The sequence below is a fragment of the Astatotilapia calliptera genome, chromosome 17 (genome assembly GCF_964374335.1).
Source record: "Astatotilapia calliptera chromosome 17, fAstCal68.1, whole genome shotgun sequence".
Taxonomy (NCBI): domain Eukaryota; kingdom Metazoa; phylum Chordata; class Actinopteri; order Cichliformes; family Cichlidae; genus Astatotilapia; species Astatotilapia calliptera.
This window is the reverse complement of record NC_137438.1, coordinates 27,203,166-27,223,280: the sequence shown is the minus strand read 5'-3', so window position 1 is coordinate 27,223,280 and position 20,115 is coordinate 27,203,166. Positions and strand designations below refer to the sequence as shown.

The 20,115-nt window shown below is 40.9% G+C and overlaps 1 protein-coding gene across 2 annotated transcripts in view; it reads right to left on the bottom strand.

Moving 5' to 3' along the window:
* The window catches only part of anks1b (ankyrin repeat and sterile alpha motif domain containing 1B), a 276,143-nt gene that overhangs the window by 194,932 nt on the left and 61,096 nt on the right, over positions 1 to 20,115 (bottom strand). For both annotated transcript variants that reach the window (XM_026146086.2, XM_026146087.2), the window contains exon 2: positions 2,704 to 2,784. In XM_026146086.2, the coding sequence (XP_026001871.1) occupies positions 2,704 to 2,784 (81 nt within the window). The remainder of the gene's footprint in view (positions 1 to 2,703; positions 2,785 to 20,115) is intronic.

The window sequence follows — 20,115 nt, the reverse complement described above, 5'->3', positions numbered from 1 at the left end:
ATAATAATCTTCAGGCTGTGTAGATGGAAACATAAATGCTGCATGTTCACCTTCAAATGCTCAGCTATACTAAAATGTTCAAGCTCTACAGATAAATGCCTTTCTTTCATTTAAGAATAATTTCTCTTTTTTTGCCATTTTCATCATTTTCATCTAAAAAAGTCATCCTTTCTCTTCTTTAAGTAATATTTTACCTAAGTTGACTCGAGGGAACAAACTCAAGGACAGCAGTATACGAGGTGCTTCTTTCTTTTCTTTTTTTAAAAAAATGCAAATTCTCCACTTCAAAACTGAATGTGCAAGAAATGAAATAAAGCTATGCCTACAAATCGTGGGTCACTTTGACACTACAATTAAAAAGATGCTCAATAAACACGGCTGTATCGTAATGAGCTTTTCTCATATTGTAGCTACACAATCTTAATTTCGCTGTTCCACCATCGTGGTATTTATTGTGTTTCTTTCTGCAGTAGATCATCTTTTATGCAGGTTTTTATCCACCTTATGTGATAATAAACTTGCACTTCCTACTAAACCCTAGTTAAACAAAGCCTTGGTTCTGAGGGATTTACAGGAAGCTCGCTGCAGGAGGCACTGGAAAAAGTACAGCTACAGAGAGCAGCATTGCTGCTTTGCTGCTCTTGATAAATAAAGCAGTACACAAATTCATAAAGCAGCAAATCACAGAGTTGGATTGGGCTAAAAAAAATCCATTTAGCTGCTGCTGAGTAGTAATGTCAGTGATAGTGTTTTATATTAGGGGGACTCCAGCTGAAGAGGCAAGGCGAAGTGCTTGATTTGCATTGAAAATGTCAGGAGGGAGCAACAGAGGAGACAGAAGGGCAAAACCTCTCCCAGGAGAGCACAATGAAGCAGCTCTGTGCTGCTTAATGAACTACTTACTTACTTATTTCTGTAGTTTATTATATCTTCTTATAATTTCATTTCAGTTTAAGGAACAGTTAAAACAAGGATGGCGTAAGGATGAAAAATATGTATTTATCACCAAAGCGCCTTTGATGTCATAACGTTGTGATCTTTAAAAATTCAATTCAAACCCAGCCTGAAGAACAGCTCTCTGAAAACAGCTCTGCCTGTTGCCAAGTCCTCTTCCTTCTCTCTTTTCACTCTCCCACCTAAATGCTAAATCACTCCTCTGAAGCTTTTTGTTGGCAGCCTAATTTTCACTGTGAGGGTGCATTTTTCTTTCCCTCACTTCCCTCCTCCTTTCCCCGTTGATCTGAAGGAGGAAATCCACATAATTGCCCCCAAAACACGGTGCTAATCCTTCAGTTCCGCCAAACCGGGATAGCAGTCAGGCTCGCAGCTAATCCAAAGTGTGTAACGGATTTCTCAGCAGGACCAGGTGAAGAAAGGGAGCTGCACTGTAGTTCTGTGCAGCTGTAGACACTCAAATCATTCACATATTGTACAGTTTGGATGGAAATAATGTAGGAATTTTGTATTTCTGACTGTAGGCAACTATTTTACTGCCCAAAAATGCAAGATTGCTTTCGGTAATGGCTTTCATTTTCATTGTTATGCACTAACTTCTAACTTTGATTTAAAGCCTCTATAATTAAAGTTATTTAGCATCAAATCTCTATGTGACATCCCATGAACAAAGCAGTCGATAATATCTTCAAACGCCTTTTACAGCCAGAAATGTTGCGTGACAGCATTCAGTGCTGGTTTCAAAATACATTTAGTCTAGTCCAAACAGTCCTTAAGTCATGATGCAAACTAGCCAGGGCAGGAGGAGCAAGTAGTGGTACCTTGCAAGCAGTGGTACCAGTGGCATTGTTGCAATAAATTTCCCTCATAGGTATTCTGTAGGTGTAGCTGTAAGTGGTATTATCGCAAGCTGGAACCACAGCAGCTCAGTCATGACGTGGCATTAATATCAGCACATGAAATGTGTGCTGGGAGCTTCAAGGCATGGGTTTACAGTACCTTTGTCCATACAGTGTATTGTACAGTGTTTGTACCAACTTTTAACTCAGCCGATCAACATTTTCATTATGTGCTTTGATATTGACTGTATGAGTGCAGAAATCAGACATCTGGTTCAGGAGCAGCAGGATGGGAACACAACTAGTTTAGCTGCTTCAGTTTTCACTGAAGTTGTTTACTGGAACAGGCCCCTGGATGTGTAACTACCTTATCAAGTTAATAGGATGTGTTTGCAGTTAAGACTCCTCCCTGCAGGTTTATCCAGAGAAAGGCCCGTTCAAAATCAGTTTACACTGACAGCATGACATAAGCACAGTACCATGGCCTCTCATCATGTCACAGCAGAAATGTGAAAACAATTAAATAAAATTTATGACATTCTGACTTCTTTTAGATTCTTTTCCTTTGGTTATGGTAATTTATTTATATATTTATTTATTTGCACAGAATTACACTTTTTTTTTAAAGAATAGAAAAATCACAGAGTGCAATCTGTAGAAGAAACTGTCAGACTTTTTTAAAGAAACCAATCTAAAGATATCTCTGTGTCCCCCATTTATTTGCATGCAAACACATAAAAATCCAGATAATTAGAGATTTGCTGATAATGGAAAACAATATTTAGCTTCAGCTCTACAGCGTACAAAGAACAGAACAATTTGTTTCCAGTGCACTGAGTAGCACTTGCATTTACAACTAATTTCTATCCAGCAGAAATAGAGTGACAGAAACACTCATTAGCAGGCTTACCTGTGTCCATTGAGTGATGCATGGTGTAAGGGTGTGTATCCTGAGCTGTCTGTGCAGTTCACGTTCAGGCCCTTCCACATGCTGTGGAACAGAGAAATGCCTCAATTAATCAACGCGCACACACACACACACACGCACGTTTATGACTGCTTTTAGTTGTACAGATTTACCACCTTTATTTCATCAGCTGGTGTAAGTGTGCTACCAGCTGCGACAGTTTCTTTTAGTTTAGAAGCAGGAAATGACAAGCCAGTCCCGACCAATTAGGATTCACATTCCTCAAATGTGTCAAGCATGGAAAGCAAGGACAGGTGGAAAGTGGCTTGTGGTGTTTTCTTGAGAAAAATGCCCTTCAGAACACAGATTGCTCATTTTAAAATGTTTAGTGACACTTTTTCCCCAAGTAAATTACGTATGAAGTCTTACAGGTGTTGTTTTACAGAGCAGTTTCTTTGTGTAACAGTGTGTTTATTAGTTTGTTTTCATATTGCGCTTTTCTTCACACAAAACAATCTAGCTTTATTATGTAAGGGTCCCAGGGTGAGGCTTGTAATTTCTCATTCGGAGGCAACAGTCAGGAGATCTTAAGTTCTGCTTCATCACACTGGCAAATAATGGGAGCGAATGAGGTCAATTCTTGTACTCGAGAAACGGCTGAGCATGCAAATAAAATTACACAAAGACAGAAAGTTACGAGGAAATCCAGCTCCACAGAGGCTGAACACGCACCGAAACACACCCGTATACAGATGACACACAAACACTAAAATCTACTTACAGCTCAGGGTTTTCCCGGGGCTATAATTATATGACCTCTCTTTTTCAAATGAACTTGTACAAGTGAGAGAAGTACTAATTAGCTCAATTCTAGCCTGAGCAAATCTTAGCTGAAAAGCTGCATCAAGAAACTTCTAAAAGTGACTGTTGAGCCTTTTTTATTATATACACACACACACACACACACACACACACACACACACACACACACAGCTCTAAATCTTACTGGTTTTATGTATCTAATTGCCAAAAACATGTATCTAGTCACACCACCCTATAATCTCTATAACCCCGTGTCTCCCTCTTATTGATTTTGGCATATGTGCATCCTGAAATGAAGGATAAAAAAAAAATCAATGCTTCCTTTGAAGATTTGCTGTACAAAATAAAAGCTGCACTTTAACTCTTAATTCCTTTTATTTCATTGATCATATCTGCAGGGAACCGAAGGAATCCTTCCTGTAGTGAAATCTAATTGAAAATAAATATTATTTCTTTCTTTCTTTCTATTTTTTTTTTTAAAGAAAGCATTTAAATTTCACTTCTACTTTCACTCTCACAGACAGATTGTGTATCTCATGAGGAATTGTCTCCTTGGAGACACTGGAGTAAAGCAGCAACAGCAGAACATTCACTGGGTTTTGACAGGCATCAACACAATGATCAAGGTCAGGGGAATTATGCAACAGCTGTACACACAGAGACACAACTAAACGTGAATTAAAAGTGCTATTAAGGGCTGGCTGCACACGCACACATACGCACACTAACAGAACAAAGTGCACGACTAAGCAGTCTTATTTCCTCTGAATTCAGATTATCATTCATTTCAGCACTATTTGCTCTTAATACGGTACACACACACACACACACACACACACACACACAAAGACAAGTAGTAAATCGTGAGGCAGAAGATTAGAGAGAAAAAAAGAGATACAGCAAGGCTTGTTTCTAATGGTTCAGCTGATCAGTGCACACTGTGACTGTTTGAGGCCATATCGATCATGCTGCTCTGCTGACCCCTTCTAGCACTGACCTATCCAGCCAGCAGGATGGGTTGTTAAAAAGAGCCGACTGACAGCGAATGAGGAGAGAGGAGGAAAACCTAAATTCAATGCACGTAGAGATAAAGACACAGTGTCCAGTTTCGAATCCGTTCTGAAATAAATGTAGATAGATCTGACTCACAAAAAACAAAAAAAATCTGCAAAAAAGTATCAGATAAATTTGTGCTGCGTTTAAAACCTAATAAATACACTCGATATATTTCTAAGAGGGAGAGACAAGAGAAAATTTTGATTCAAGCTTTCATCATTTAATTCTCTGGAGTAGTCGTCACAGTATTTGGGTGATTTTTTTAAGCAAGACAACAGCTGGGAAAATGTAAGGTGACAGATTGTAGCTCAACAAAAGGCCAAGCAGCTTTGTCAAGGTAGTGGTTTTGTTGTGTAGCAGCTTCTATACCTACAGTTTCTACATTCACATAAGTACACGTGTTCAACTGCTTGTTAGCACAAATATCTAACCAGCCAATCACGTTGCAGTAGCATTTAGACACACAGACATGGGCAAGACAACCTGCTGAAGTTTAACTGAGCATCAGAATGAGGAAGAAAGGTGATTTAAATGTCTTTGAATGTGACTAGTTGTTGGTCCTGGAAAGATTGGTTTGAGACGACAGTTTCCACAGGATCACCGAAACTGGACAATAGACAATTGGAAAAGTTTTTCCTGATCTGATTTCTGCTGCGACATGCCAATAATGGGGTCAGAATTTGGCATAAAGAGCATAAAAGCATGGATTATTGGCATAGTTTGAGCCTCTTAGTATTGCTGCTGACATTCATTTATGTGCACATCTTCTTATGGATGCTTCCGGAAGAATAACACACCATGTCAAAAAACTCAATTCATCTCAAACTTCCTGAACTTTGTAATCAGCTCACCGTACTCAAATGGACTCCACGGTCACCAGATCTCAATCTACATATATAGAGCTCTTTTAGGATGTGGTGAAATTGGAGATTTATATCATGGATGTGCAGTTAACAAACATGCAGCATCAATCCTTACGTTGGGTGAGTGCTGAGTGTTTGTACTGTATATGTGTGCATGAGGGTGGGAATGCATGTTTGTGTCTGTGTGTGCCTGTTTGTCTGTGTCTATATGTCAGGTTGGGTCTTAGACTCCACCTTTCTGGGAACTCCCAGGCCCTCCAAAGTGTGGAGGCCTATCTCCCCTCACCACACTCCCTGCCGGTAACTGATGCCCTCAGGGGTCGGTGCATTGGTGGTTCTTGGTGTCCAGAGCTGGGCGCTCAGGTATGTACCAGCTCACTCCCGGTGGCTACCTGGCGGGGCCTGGCGCCTGTTGCTCAGTCAGGCCTCTTCCGGGGCGCGGGGGGCCCTCGGGCCTCCGGCCTCTGGGCCTGCGCTCGGTTCACTCTGGCACAGCTGGCTGCCGGCGGAGCCGGCGGGCACGCCGGTGCAGGCCCCTCTAGCTTCTGCTCGGTGGCTACTGGGTGACCTCTCATCTGGGGATCCTCAGCCCTTCCCATGAGGGTGGTCCTCCTTGGGCTCTCGCACTCTGGGGCCTCTGGATGTCTGGGGCCTGGACCTCCTTCATGCCTGCTTCATGCCCTGGGGGACAGGACTATGGCTCTCTACATCCTCTTGCAGACCATTACATGGGGAATACAAGCGCGCTGATCCACACAGGTGTGCACACAGGTGTTCACTGTTCGTAGACTTAAATCACACCTTTCTTGGCTGCTACTTCAAAGCACATTGTGCGCCGTCTGTCCTGCGTGCTGCACAACAACATTCAATATTTAGTATTTACTGCTGTTTACACTTAGCTAGATTAATGCGACGGTGTTGTGTTTAGTATATTGCTTTGTTTTTTCTTGTTTTCTATTCTTTTTCTCTCAACAGGTGATCCAGGAGATTTTTTTTTCCCTTTCTCACTGTCCCTCTCCCCTTCTGTTTTTCTTTTCCTTCCTCTTTCTTTCTCCCTTTCCTATCCCTCACTCATGTCTGTCCTGTCTGTAACAATTGAAAATAGAATAAAATAAATAATAAAAACAAAGGTCGATCAAATGGACCAATACGGCAATGCCATGATGATCCATTTGGCAAAATAAATCCATTGGGTATCCTTGTTGGTCTTCAGACAACAATTCTGACGGCTAAAGAACCAAATGGGACAGGCAAAAAAACAAAAAACAAATATGCAGCAACTGTGTGATGCTATCATGTCACTATGGCCCAAAATCTCTAAAGCAGGGTGTGTCTAACAACGTGGCCAATGAGTGTAATTAGTAGCTACATGCCATTTTTTTTTGTTAAAGGTACATTGTTTATTAAAAGAAGCATTTTTATAATATTTTATCACATATTTCCTTTATTTAACTCTAATCCCAGTAATACAAGCACTAAGCTGCCAATGTGGGTTCACTGGGTTTGAACAGACCTTGAAAGCACAGAAACAGATATTTACCACTGGTGTTACCCCAAAACAAACATGTACACTGAGTCATTAAGCCCTGCAGTACAAAGAATCTCTGGAAGTGACAAACTCCCAAAATCGCCGTATTAACGCTAAAACACAGCAGTCATACACCGAGGCATATTACCATCATAAAAACCTGGACAAACAAATTTGTGTAGCTACTTTGTGAGGAAATGAGGAAATCTTGTTTGCAGCATGCGTGAGTCTCATTGTAAAGGCCAGAGCTGAACAAGGTGTTCTGTTTATGGCACACTTCTAGGTTGTGGAGCAATGGCCGATGTGTAACACTACTGAGTTTCTTTTGCATTTGGGGGTTGGCCTAAAGCCGACAGAGAGCTCTGCATAGTTTTTCTGGCCTCTTCTAGAGCTTTTTTCCCCTTCAGTCACTTACATTTCATCAATTTTACATTTCAAAGTTTTAGAATCACTATTTGTATTTATTATTATGCCACAGAAGGTCGAGGAAGCTTGCAAATGACGTCTTATTTATATCACTGACAAAAAAAACAAAAGCAAAATAAAATTAGAAAAATATATTTTTGAAGCTATATTTATGATGGAGCGTGGCAGATCAATTCAATAACCTCACGGCCCGAGGAAAGAAACTTCTGAAGTCTGGTGGTTCAGCGGGTTGCTGGGTGGCAGCAGGGTGAACAGGCTGTGGCCTGTGTCCGTCGAAGTGTACTTTAGTATGCTTTAGGCTCTGAGCAGACACATAGCAGGGTGCCAGTGGTGTTCTGGGCAGATATAATCAGATGCTGCAAAGCCTTGCGGTGTTGGTCTGTGCACATCTTTTAATAGTTGGTAATGTTTCCTGTTAGAATGCTTTTTATTGCTCTTCTAAGGACGTCAACGAGAACTTGCATAAGAAATTTAGCCTAACACTCTTGCTCCCAACTTGATACATACCAACACTTGGTCAGGACCCCCTTCTCATCATATTTTAAAGATACAAGTACCGCCTTAGGCTCCTCTTCTGATATACTTAGATATCCCTTTAGTCTCATTTGATAGTGTGGAGAAGAACAAATACATAGGGTGTTGGTTGACGGCATTTTACTCACAGTTATTGTCCACATTAGTATTGGTGATGACACCAGCTGTTTACTGTCTCATTTCGTATAATCAAACAATGCAGGACCTCCATTGATTGTACTGGACTAACCCGCATGTTAAAAAAAGTTGGCTCAAATAGCAGCCAGCACATTGTGATGTAATTAGTGTCCAACCTATAATAAAAACCATGCCACGTGTACAAATTTTTCATACACGTTACATAATTAGTCATTTCATGCAAATGGAAATTTCTTTCTATTCATTTAAATACACATGATATTGGTTCAGCGTATGTGTAGGTGAGCAGGTAATAATATTGTTGTCTGGCATTCTCTTAGAAAAAAGCATTATAATGTGCAGTTTGACCATCAAGGGAATTCCCTCAACCTCTACGACCACAGCTAACTGTTAGAGGCCTGACAGATTACAATATTATTCTTTGTTGTCCTATTACTTCTTTTAAAACTCATGCATATTTGATCTGTTTCATAAGCTCTACGAGGGCCTCAACTCTGAGAAGGAGTCTCAACCCCATTGATAGATATGTATTTATATTCACTGCTGCCCAGTGAGAGAAACTGTGAACGTTGTATTCAATGTGTAAACCCTGCCAAAAAGTACAAGACGCAGGCGATGCGCCTTTTGAAAATGAATGCCACACACACTGGATAACAACTTGAACTTTGTAAATCACTTTGTAATGAGGCCAGGTCTCTTATCACAGCTGTTCTGTTCCGCTCTTCCACGTTCAACCTAAATTCCCGAACTCGGTCTGTTGCCCTGTCACTCCTCCATTGTTTTCTGTTCTTTCACCAGAAGCATAAACCGAGCCAGCAGAGCTTAAATAGATTTAGAAGACAACTTGCGATTAGATAATGGAGGAGAGGTGCTGCTGCAGGAATGCAGACTCTTGGCGGATTAGTCAAATATGCAGACGACGTCCTACCTAATTAACCTCAGCAATGTGAAGGGGAGCTCTGGGTTGAAATGCTGTGTCTCTGCATTCATGTTTGCATGCAACTGCTGCTCCTGTGCTGCACATTTACATTAAAATTTAATAGTGTGTTTTCCGGTTTCTGACAGATCTCTTTTCTCCTTTGTATCAGGTTCTCCTTAAGGTCCAAACCCTCTTTTTGATCAAAGCAGTAAAAGGTAAAGAGGTCAAATGTCATGACGGGCCTCCCCGCAGGCAGAGCAATGCTGCCCTCTGTTTGAACTCTTCTTTAGTTACACCCTGACAGTTTCTCCCTCCCTGTTCATCACTTTTGCAGAGAACTAAGCAGACATGATATAGCCAAAAAGGTGAGAGTACAGTACAGTAAGCAGTTTCATTTCACCAAGCCTGTTTAGGCATTACAAAATGATTTTCTTTTCTTTTAAGCTCACCTTGATGTACTGGATGCTAATTGGGGATGTGGTGAAAAGCAACACATACCTCGAGCAATTTAAAAAAAAGCTGCTGCTCAACAAGTGAGAGCTAAATTTGGTCTCCACTTCTTTATAAATGTAATTTCTTATCAGTCATTAAAAAACAGAATATGTAATGTCTTTCAAGTGGGAAGACATTTCCCATTCTGGATGCAAACTCGGAAGCGAAAGCCTTCATTTGCTGGTTCTCACTCAGTATTGATACTGAAGCTGGCATCACGCTGCAGCAAAGTTCAGGCTACATCAAAGCGGCAAACTGTCATCAAAGGAAAAGGAACGAAGGAACTGGGAAAACCTTTGTAGTTCTGGATTCTTTTTAAAAAGGAACCTCTTCTTTGTGGGGAGGGAATTTAAGTTAACTGAATCCAACTGCCTGTTGAAATTCACGCCGCCTGATATAGTGAAAAATCAAAGGGCGTTTCAACAGAAAGAGAGGACTCAACAACAGCAATAACTTCAGGGGAAATAAAAAAAAGGAACCAATATGCGCTGAGGTGCACTTGCCATCACAACAGATAAAGTCAGACAGGAAGTGGGCTTGCTTCATATCCTGTTTTGAAGAAGAAGCAGAAGAGATACCAGCTGATTAATAGCAGTGCTGCAGAAGCTCACTAACTGATATGACCTGTAGGATGATAAAAAATACACACACGTAGACAGACTCTTACATGTGAGCATTAACTTCTCTTTGGAACTGGCCTTTGATGTTTGAAACCGACTCGCACAGAGAGAGTCCAGCCCCCATGATGCTTTAGGGTATGAATATGCTACTTTTCACGCATGTCTAATGTAGCAGATGCGCCCGTTTACATAACTGAGTTTGCGTGGTGTCATAGTTGAAATTAGCTTAACCACAGAGAGAGAATCAAAGTGCAAAGTGTGTGAAAATTCTCAAAAGGCAAATTGTATTTCTGGAGAGAGAACAGAGAAGAAATCTTGCTCCACGATCTTTAATACAGCTTAATTTCTGAGGCCCCGGTTTACTTCTTTAGTGGGTTTATGTAAGCTGCACAAAATGTGTGCATGCATTTGCAGCTGTATAGTACATGTATGCCCTGCAAATACAGGGAGAGGTGCTACTTTAAAGAAAAAAGCAGAAACAAATGATTTTTCACGCTCATGTATGACCAGTCAGTGACTGCAATTGTGCATACTATAGGAAAAAGTAAGTAAAGATCACTTAAATGTTTTGAAGGAAGGCTGTTTTGACACACAGTGAGCCCTGTTTCCTTCACATTACTCCATGTTCATAAAAGAAGCAGGCAGTGATGGCGGAGAAGCATTCTACCATTCTTTAAATCAGATAAATCAAATCAGATAAATCGGTAGACATGTCATCAGAACCGATACTTATGGTGCCATCAAGTACCAAAATTCTAAAAACACGATGGTACTTGTTTTTCTTCGGCACAGTAGGGACTACAGCGTACCAAGTGTGTGCCAAGAAGGCAGTTCCTCTGGAACTGAAGTGGGGAGCATACAGCTACAAGTGTTCTATATTTAGATGCTGAAGAAGAAGTCAATAACACAATACTGTACCATGGTACAGCGAAACATACACGTGGAAGATGGCAGCTGACGTGATAGCTCTGGTCTTACTCATTGAAAGGTCCACTATGAAAGTACTTGGGTGATCAACAAATAACTGATTAATAACTGATAACTGATTCATAAATATATATATAAATATATAAAATCAGTAGAGACCCTTTTAAAGACTGCTAAGGTGCATACTTCTGTCTTTAATCTAGAAATTCCTTTTTTCTCTCCGTGTACAGTAACACTGAAAATCTCGATGTTTCTCCCTGAACAGAAAAGGCAATTAGCTAATGCAACAGGCAATAACACATTAGCGACATATACAGTGTGGAGTCTTTTTATAACAGGAATTTCAGTTTCACCTCATATTCCCACAGTGTCAGGAAGAAAATCCCATTCACACCTACACAACTCTAAAAGGTAGTCCTGCTCAGCTTTTTCAAGGAGAGGTGTTCCCCCTGTCTCTCTCTTCTCTCTTCATCACCAATCTGTCACTGTCTACTGCTCCATTTCTGCACCACTAAATCCACACTGTGGGTGACACAGGGTCAAAAAAATAAATAATATCTGAAGTCCTTGTATGTCAAACTTCAGCCACTCACTCAGCGTGTGGATACAGCAGCTATTCAGCAATACTTGAAAGTTTGCAAAGGGCATCATTTTTCGGTTTTGCAGCACAGATTTAAACTATTTAACCTATAAGTGTCATCTATTCTGTACATGAAGTTATTTTCCTCACCAGCTACTGGCCTAATTTGCTGATTAAGTTCTTGTAAAACAGCCTTCAGTTTTTAGCGTATTTAGCAAAACAGCAGCTTCCTACAAAACTCCTTTTTAGTAATTTTGCTAATTTGAACAGCATCCCCCCAGCACTGGACTATATTTGTCTCCTTTATGTAGCTGTTCATCCACTTTTAACAACTCTAAAAAAATTAATTCAGTTTTTAAAGGAGAAGACTGAATTTTACATGACAGCGAGGAGAGAAAGGGGAAAGCACAGCTGGTAAGCTGGTCGATATAGCAGAAAATGTGTACTGAAACCATTTTAAGTATGTAGAATCAATATATACAATAGAATCAATGCCAATTCTGAGGTTAGAAGCTGGAAATGAATGGAACCAGAATGAGAGCTAATAACAAAGACACAAAATACAGACTGAACACAATTAAAACATCTTGCTCTTGTTTTGATCCTGATAAATTACAAATGCCCTTTCATAATTTTTTGGACCGAATTTCTAGGAGCATCCAAGTGGAGGAGGGCGTCGGGTTTAGTGGTCTAAGGATCTCATTTCTGCTTTTTGCAGATGATGTGGTTCTTTGGGCTTCATCCAGCCAAGACTTCCTGCTCGCACTGGAGTGTTTTGCAAGCCAGTGTCAAACAGCTGGAAATAGGCAGAGTGTCCAATTTTTGGTTGGTGAAGTGAGGGGAGAGTGGAGCTGGAGATTAACAGACTAGACAGATTAATACTGGTGTAGCATCTGCAGCAAAATGGATGCTGTACCGATCTGCTGTGGTGAAGAGAGAGCTGAGTGGGAAAATTTACTTGTTGATCTACGTTCATACCCTCACCTGTGTTCACAAGCTGTGTTTGGTGATCAAAAGAATGAGTTTCATCTGCAGGGTGTCTGGGATCAGCCTAGATCATTCTGAAGGGACTCGAAAGAACCATTACTCCTTCAAATTGAAAGGAGCCAGTCAGTCTTGGGTCAGGCATCTCACTAGAACACCTACTTTCAGGCATGTTCAACTGGGAGGAGACCCCAAAGCAGACCCAAGAGACACTGGAGAGATTACATTTCTCAGCTGCCTTGGGAATGCCTCACAGTCTCCCTGGAAGATCTGCAAGAGGTGGTTGGAAAAAGCCATATTTTTCCAGCAATGACTAAATGATACCAGCAGCCAGTTCACTTAGCTTAGCACTAAATGGGGAAACAAATACTCGGTCTTTACTTAAACAATGGTGTCGATAAACACGTAGATTTATTCCAGTTTAGTTTTTGCTTTGTGTCGGGTGCTTTTTGGAATTTTGTCGTTACTGGCGTTGCCACTGTTTAGAGTCAAGAAGTAGTCAGAAAACAGCAAACTGTCAGTTGGACACAAACACACAAAGCTTTAAGCAGAGCCAGGCTTCCCGTTTCCTCCTGTTCCCAGTCTTTATACTAAGCTACGCTAACTGGTTGCTGGACAGAAGAATGCCATGAATCATCCAACGCCCCACTGGCATGCAAATATAAGCATAAATATGCAGAGTGGTATCTTACTGAATAAATACATGCAGATAATTTTGCAGATGATTCGTGAATGAATATGCAGTGAGTTACTGACAGATGCCCTAAAAAGGCACAAAAATTAAATTACATGTTCAATAGGTCAAGCGGTCACCACTTCCCAACGCAGGAAGTAATTTATCTTTGGGTCAAACTGATCTCTGGTGCACAAAAGAACTTTGAGGTTTGCTATCGGAGGCAGTGGGTCAAACACACGCATGCACGCATGACTGAAATTGCATCCGACCCCCTCATTTCTCACCAGTAATTAAAACAAGACACAAGAAATCGATAGTTGCACAACTTCCCCGCGGGGATTTAGGAAGTCTATTGATGAAGTTTGATCGTTGATAATTTGCTGGTCCTGTGGGGAGTTACTCAGAGAGTCTGGAGGGAGGAAGTCACATAAAATTCACAAAGGAAAAGTGCCATCAATATTGGGCATAAAACAAAACAGTAGTCTACATTGTTGTAAAAATAAGTTTAAGGACTGTGTTGGATTTGAGTCCAGGTCAGTGCAATGAGCCTCGAAGGGCTGCAATAACTCATGGACTGGTTATCTTTAAATACAGTGCACAAGGCAAATCCCTGCAGCTGTTTTGAGCTTGTTTTATGCTGTTTCACACATACTTTACCTTTGCATTGAGTGGATGTTAAACACACAGTCTTAAAACTCACTGTGTATTACACATAATACAACAACACTACTTTAAATGAGGCCATTACAAAGATTTTGGCTTAAGGAAATACAATATATTTTAAAAATACACTAAATTAATGTAGACTTACTTTATAATTATTATTATATGAATGTTCAACGGAGTATTTCAGAAAACTGCTAATTCTTAGGATTTTCCCACACTATGATCTCCAGGTTTTACAGAGTAGTTGTCTGGTTGTAAACACCTTGTTAATGACAGAGATTAGAGGAGAATAGGAGGCAGCAGTAACTCAAATAACTACTCTTTACATCACTGAACATATGAGACATCAAACCTTGAAGCAGATGGGCTACAGCAGCAGAATAAAAAAACAAAAACAAACACATACTGTATTTTCACGACTATAAGGCGCACATAAAAGTCTTAGCACCTATTGTAATTCTTATGACACAGGACATCAAAGAAGGAAAGGAAACGGTAAAAGCTGTATACATTTTCCACTTAAACACACACAGCTTCATCAGAAAGATACATGTACTACTCAGTCTTAAACAATCTGGCAGTTTATCTCTCACCCATCTCCTTAAATATGATGGCAACATCCCTCTTCTGTCCTCAGCTGACTTCCAAAACTGCACAATCTGAATACAGAATACACATCAAACTGGCAGCTCTTTGAAACAAGCAGCATAAAGGTTTCAAGTAAAAAGTAGCCTCTGTAGATTCAGATTTTTTTAGTCCTGTAATTTCCAACCTTTTACCAAAGCTGTCTGATTAAAAATCGGCAAGCATTCCTGTTACAGCCTCCTGAGAATAACTGAAAACAAAGCTGAAATTCCTCATTTCCACTGTGACAAAAACTGCAGGGCAGCAGAGAAACCACTTAATAAAGCACAGTGTAAATTCACACGGGGTCACAAGTCAGCCGCGCAGGCCCTGCAGTCCCTAACAATCCAAATACCTATGCTGCCGTCACTGCTAATCACAATAAAGACCACGCTGCCAAACACACAAATCTATCACCAGGGCCCTGTTTCAGGAAGCCGGTTTAGTGGAAAAACTGAGTAAGTATACCCTGAGTTAACGAAAACTCTGGGTTTTCGGTTTCACAAAGCGAGTTCAGCTGAAGCCTGAGTGAGTCACTATGACGACACACGCCGTGAAGCTAACCTGCCCCCTAGCAGGTTTACTACAACTAACCCTGACTGTCTCCGCCCCTTTGTCGGAAACCTGACAGTAGGAAGTGTCAGACATGGCGTGTCCCTTCCTTGAAGAGCCAGTAGATCGTGAAGCCCAAATTCTCCGCAGAGCTCTCCGCCGGGAGAGAGTGATCAGAGCGCGTTTGGACATTTTATCATTTCCTGATGATTGTCTGTGCGAACGTTACCGTTTTTCAGCACAATCTATAAGTTATTTGGATAACATCCTCAGGCCATATATTACGCATGTGACACATCGCGGACATTCTCTCAGTTCTGTACATATTATTTGTATTGCACTTCGGTTTTTTGCAAACGGGAGCTTTCTGTATAATATTGGTGAAGCTGAGCACGTTTCCAAGGCTACCGTCTGTCGGGCAGTCAGGAATGTTACAGTTGCACTGAAACGTCTCCTGTACACGTTTGTGGTGTTCCCCGGTCATAGACCCACAAGATTCATCAAAGAGGGATGCCACAAAATTGCAGGTATCAGGATGACCAAAACTTAATTTATGATGTGGTGATACTTGAACTACTACTTAAATATTACATTTATTTTCAGGGTTCCCAGGCGTGATTGGCTGTACAGATGGCACTCACATTCCAATCATTGCTCCTTCAGTAAATGAAGGAGACTATGTGAACAGGAAGTCTTTCCACAGCATTAATGTACAGGTACATAGTTCCCTGTAGCATGTCAAACTAACAAATTATTTCATCATAGTAATGGATGCTAATTTGTGTTCTCTGCACTGTGAAGATCATATGTGATGCTGCCAACATTATCACAAATGTGGAAGCCAAGTGGCCAGGCTCTGTCCATGACTCACAAATATTCCGTGAATGTACACTGAGCACAAAATTTGGACATGGTGAGTTGAAAATACTTTAAAATATATAAAGACCAATTGCTTCAGGGACATTTGAACTGAAGTGTATCCTTCTGTCTTAGGAGAGTTCACTGGCTACTTGCTTGGTGATAGGGGGTATCCATGTTTACCCTATTTGCTTACCCCTTACTCTGACCCTGAACCGGGCCCACAGCAGCGATATAATCTGGCTAATTGCAGGACAAGAGCCAGAATTGAAATGACTATCGGAATGTTTAAGGCCCGGTTCCAGTGCCTGCAAAGACTCAGGGTCACCCCAGAAAGGGCATGTGACATTATTGTGGCATGTGTGATTCTTCACAACATTGCCACAATTAGAGGAGAACACTGTCCTTCTGAACCAAACATCAGCAGTGATCCAAACCATGAACATCCTGACCCTCCCACGGACATACAAGATGGAAGTGCAGTCAGAGACACCATATGTCACAATCATTTCTTTTGACCCATCACCTCAACATGTTGAAAGAAGAATAAACAGATTTTTTGTTCAACTGGCTTTATTGGTCGCCTGTATTTCCTGTACACAAAGTATTAAAAGATGTAAACCTCATAAAGTGTCTCTGTTGCTTCCTCCTCTGTAACAGCTGTCAATGTTTCTTCATTATTTTCCTGTAGTAAAGAAATAAACAACATTGCTGTTCTACTGTAACCTCATATAATCTGTGGAGTATTACTCACAACTGCATGTTGGTCTGGCTCAACAGGAGGCTGCACCAGATGCAGTACACCACCACCATCAACTGATAGAATATGAGGTTTATACAGGTCACTTATAACTTACAAGGGACCAAATGGCAATTAACAAACATACCAATCACCTTACACTTCATTGTCATTATGCTCTCAAAGACAACCAAGACTGAGGGAAGGCAAAATCAGTAGGAAAATAACTTCACTACAAAATAATCCATTATGGTAAAGAGTTTATCAAATGAATGAGTAGCACTGCAAAGGTGACTGTGAAGAAAGGATGTATGCACATCATGTATTATTTTGAATTTACCCCCTATGTAGGCACTTGTGTCTTGCGGGGTTATTGACTCAGAGGATGTCCCCGCAGAGATGCCTTCGGCCACAGGGCGCCCACTGTTTTGGCTGAGGGCCAACTGCTCAGCCTCTGTGAGTGGTGGTGGTGGAGGACCCCCACCTGTTTTTCGGGCCTCCGCTTTTTTTCTGTTGGCTATAACGGGTCACATTTGAGCATACAGAGTAAGCAAATATGTACTTGTAATGTGCTCAGATAATTTCAATAAGTGCTTACAGAAAGGAAATTAATGTAGCCTCTAACTGCAATTGATTTACATCGGACAAACAGACCAAGCACTATGGCTCATGATACAATTACACCTTACCTGTTTGGACTATATTTTTATATTTCATTTTTACTTGCTGCCAGGAACGTTTGGGGCCTGTTGGGTTGCACCTGCGCTCACATCACATCACAAAATAAAATGTATAAAATAACAAATAAAATAACATATGATAAAATAACGTGTTAAATGGGTGGAAATCCCTAGATCAATGTTTATATTAACACTCACGCATTGACTCTGTCGGCTATGTTTTGCCATGCATGCTCCCTGTCTTTTGCAGCTGTGGCTAACTTTACTTTTTTCCGCGGAATTTGCATGTTATCGGCATATGCTGCCATCAGAATTTCGGCCTCAAGCGCTGTGAAATACATTGACCGCGCCTTCTTTCCCTCCGTCTCCATGGTGACTCGCTTAATCTGTGCTCCGCTTATCAGGGCTTTATGTATCCTCGTCCGCGCGCTTCACTTGGGGTTAAAGCAACTCCGCCTTGATTGAACTAATTGTTATCAGCCTTTCTGAAACCGAATATTCCGAGTTGGACAGTTCGGGGTTACTCAACCCTGCGTATCGTTTTTCACTCTGAGTTTTCTAAACCGGCTTCCTGAAACAGGGCCCAGATTCATCTCTGCTGTTGTTGAAGGCTTTTAATTCCCAAATATTATCACCCTCAATATCACTTGTGCTATATGTGAAATACATGCAATATTATTCTAAATGTGAATGAAACAAGTGATGAGATTCCATCAACAAGAAGAAAAAATGATAAACATAAATGTCAGCAACAACAAAAATCCTCTGACACAAAGACAGAAAGACAACAAGCAGCTGATGACATTCTCTTTTCTCTTCAACCTAAGCGGAGGTAAAAGAAATTACCACAATCTGCTTCGCCGCTGCTGCTATTGATTACACAGCTGCCTTTCCAATCAATCACAATCTGGAGCGCTGCAAACAATCTGTAAGTGTGTGTATTGGACCGTATGTGTGTCTTCCTCGGGCACTTCTCCTCACAGTAAGTAAGTGACAGAAAGCTTTAGATTTCTACTTGACCACAGCCAGCCACAATTCCATCTGGCCAACCATCAATATAGCAGATCGGTAGCATTAGGGATGGGAAACATGAGGTCCAGAAGTCCGTCTAAATGAGATAACCAATCTATGCAGTGGATTGAGTCAGTCAATGTATACTGTAGAGAACTCACACTGAAGCTCTGCAGAGCGACTGTGACGGGAATCATTTCATCTGCCGTCATGCTTTTTCATCTTTTTTTTTTTTAAAGAGGGGGTAAGTAAGAAAAACAGGAAGTCTTTTTACCACAGGCATGGTTGCTTAATCATTACTTGATCATGAACTAAAAAAAGACTCCATTATTCTGTATTTTCAGGTCTTGCTTTTTTATTTTGAAATGCAGCTTCTACCAGAGTAGCGCACTTTAACCAGACATTAACAGCTTCCCATGCCCAACTAGCAAAAACACAGTTAGCGCATGCTTTTTGGCACAGCATCACTCATTTGTCATGCATGGAAATTATTACCATAATGCAAATTACTGAAGCCATTTCCAAACCGCCCTTATTAAGCTTCCATTTATCTTAATAAAAAATAAATAAATCTCTTTAAGCACACAACCCTCCAGAAGTTCTTATGCGTTTACATTCAGGGACCAGGTTGCCGCCCTTAACTATTGTGGTACAATGTCTCTATGTCCTATTAACACATCTATAAGAAACTTAATGACAGCTCAACATTGGTGGAAATGCGGGGGGCGGGCAGATGGAGGAGAAATATCTCACATGGAAAAATGAAAAAAGAGACCATGTTTGGATTAGTTTCAGAATTGTTACACTCCTAATTATGACTCCACACAAAAAACAAATGGGTGTCTCCAGCACATCTGTCTAATAATTTACTTAATGAAACACTAAGGAGCTGTCAGTTAGCCCATCAAATGAGCTAGGGATCATTTACTCAGTGATCAAGTGTCTGCCACGAAAAACTATCACATGTTAAATGAACGTGAAAAATGCTCCTTGTGATTTTCCCTCATCCTGCGATCACAAATTTGGAAACAGATTATATTTTGCATTTATGCATCAATTAATACTGAAATGGGAAGCACAGACTGGCAACCTATCCAGTGTGTACCCTGCTTCTCGCCATGACAGCAGGAATAGGCTCCAACCCATCCGTGGCCCTGATTTGGATAAGCTGAAGAGAATGGACGGATGGATTAATCAGTAATCAAAATACTTATCAGGTGATGACTAAGGCACTAGTGAGGCAAGCCTAGAGACCAGTTGGCCTGGCAACCACCAGTCACTAGGGAAAACAGACTATTCTCTGACTGTTTGGCAAGTGGTTGTTTGGCAGTTGCAAAGTGAAATTAGTTGCAAAGAGGCATACAGGGCTGCACCAGAAATGTCTTCTGGTTCGTGCGGTCGCTTGAAAATTAAACTGTCTGCCCTTAAATAAAAACTGCAAATTTGATTTCAGCAGTAAGGCAAAACTTTCACTTTTTAACTTTTTAACTTTTACTTGAAGGCGAACAGTCTCCGGTTCGAGTTTGCAACACACTTTTTCAAATTTTACTACAGCTCAGCGAGTGTTTGCATATAAGTTCCTGGCATTCATGCAAATTACAGTGACCATGAAAATCTGTCAGCAACCATGATAATCACAAGGTTTTTGGTGCAGAACTTCTCTGCTTTGTTTTTCTTTGCTGAGTGACAGCCATCAACATCCAGAAACCTCTCACACACT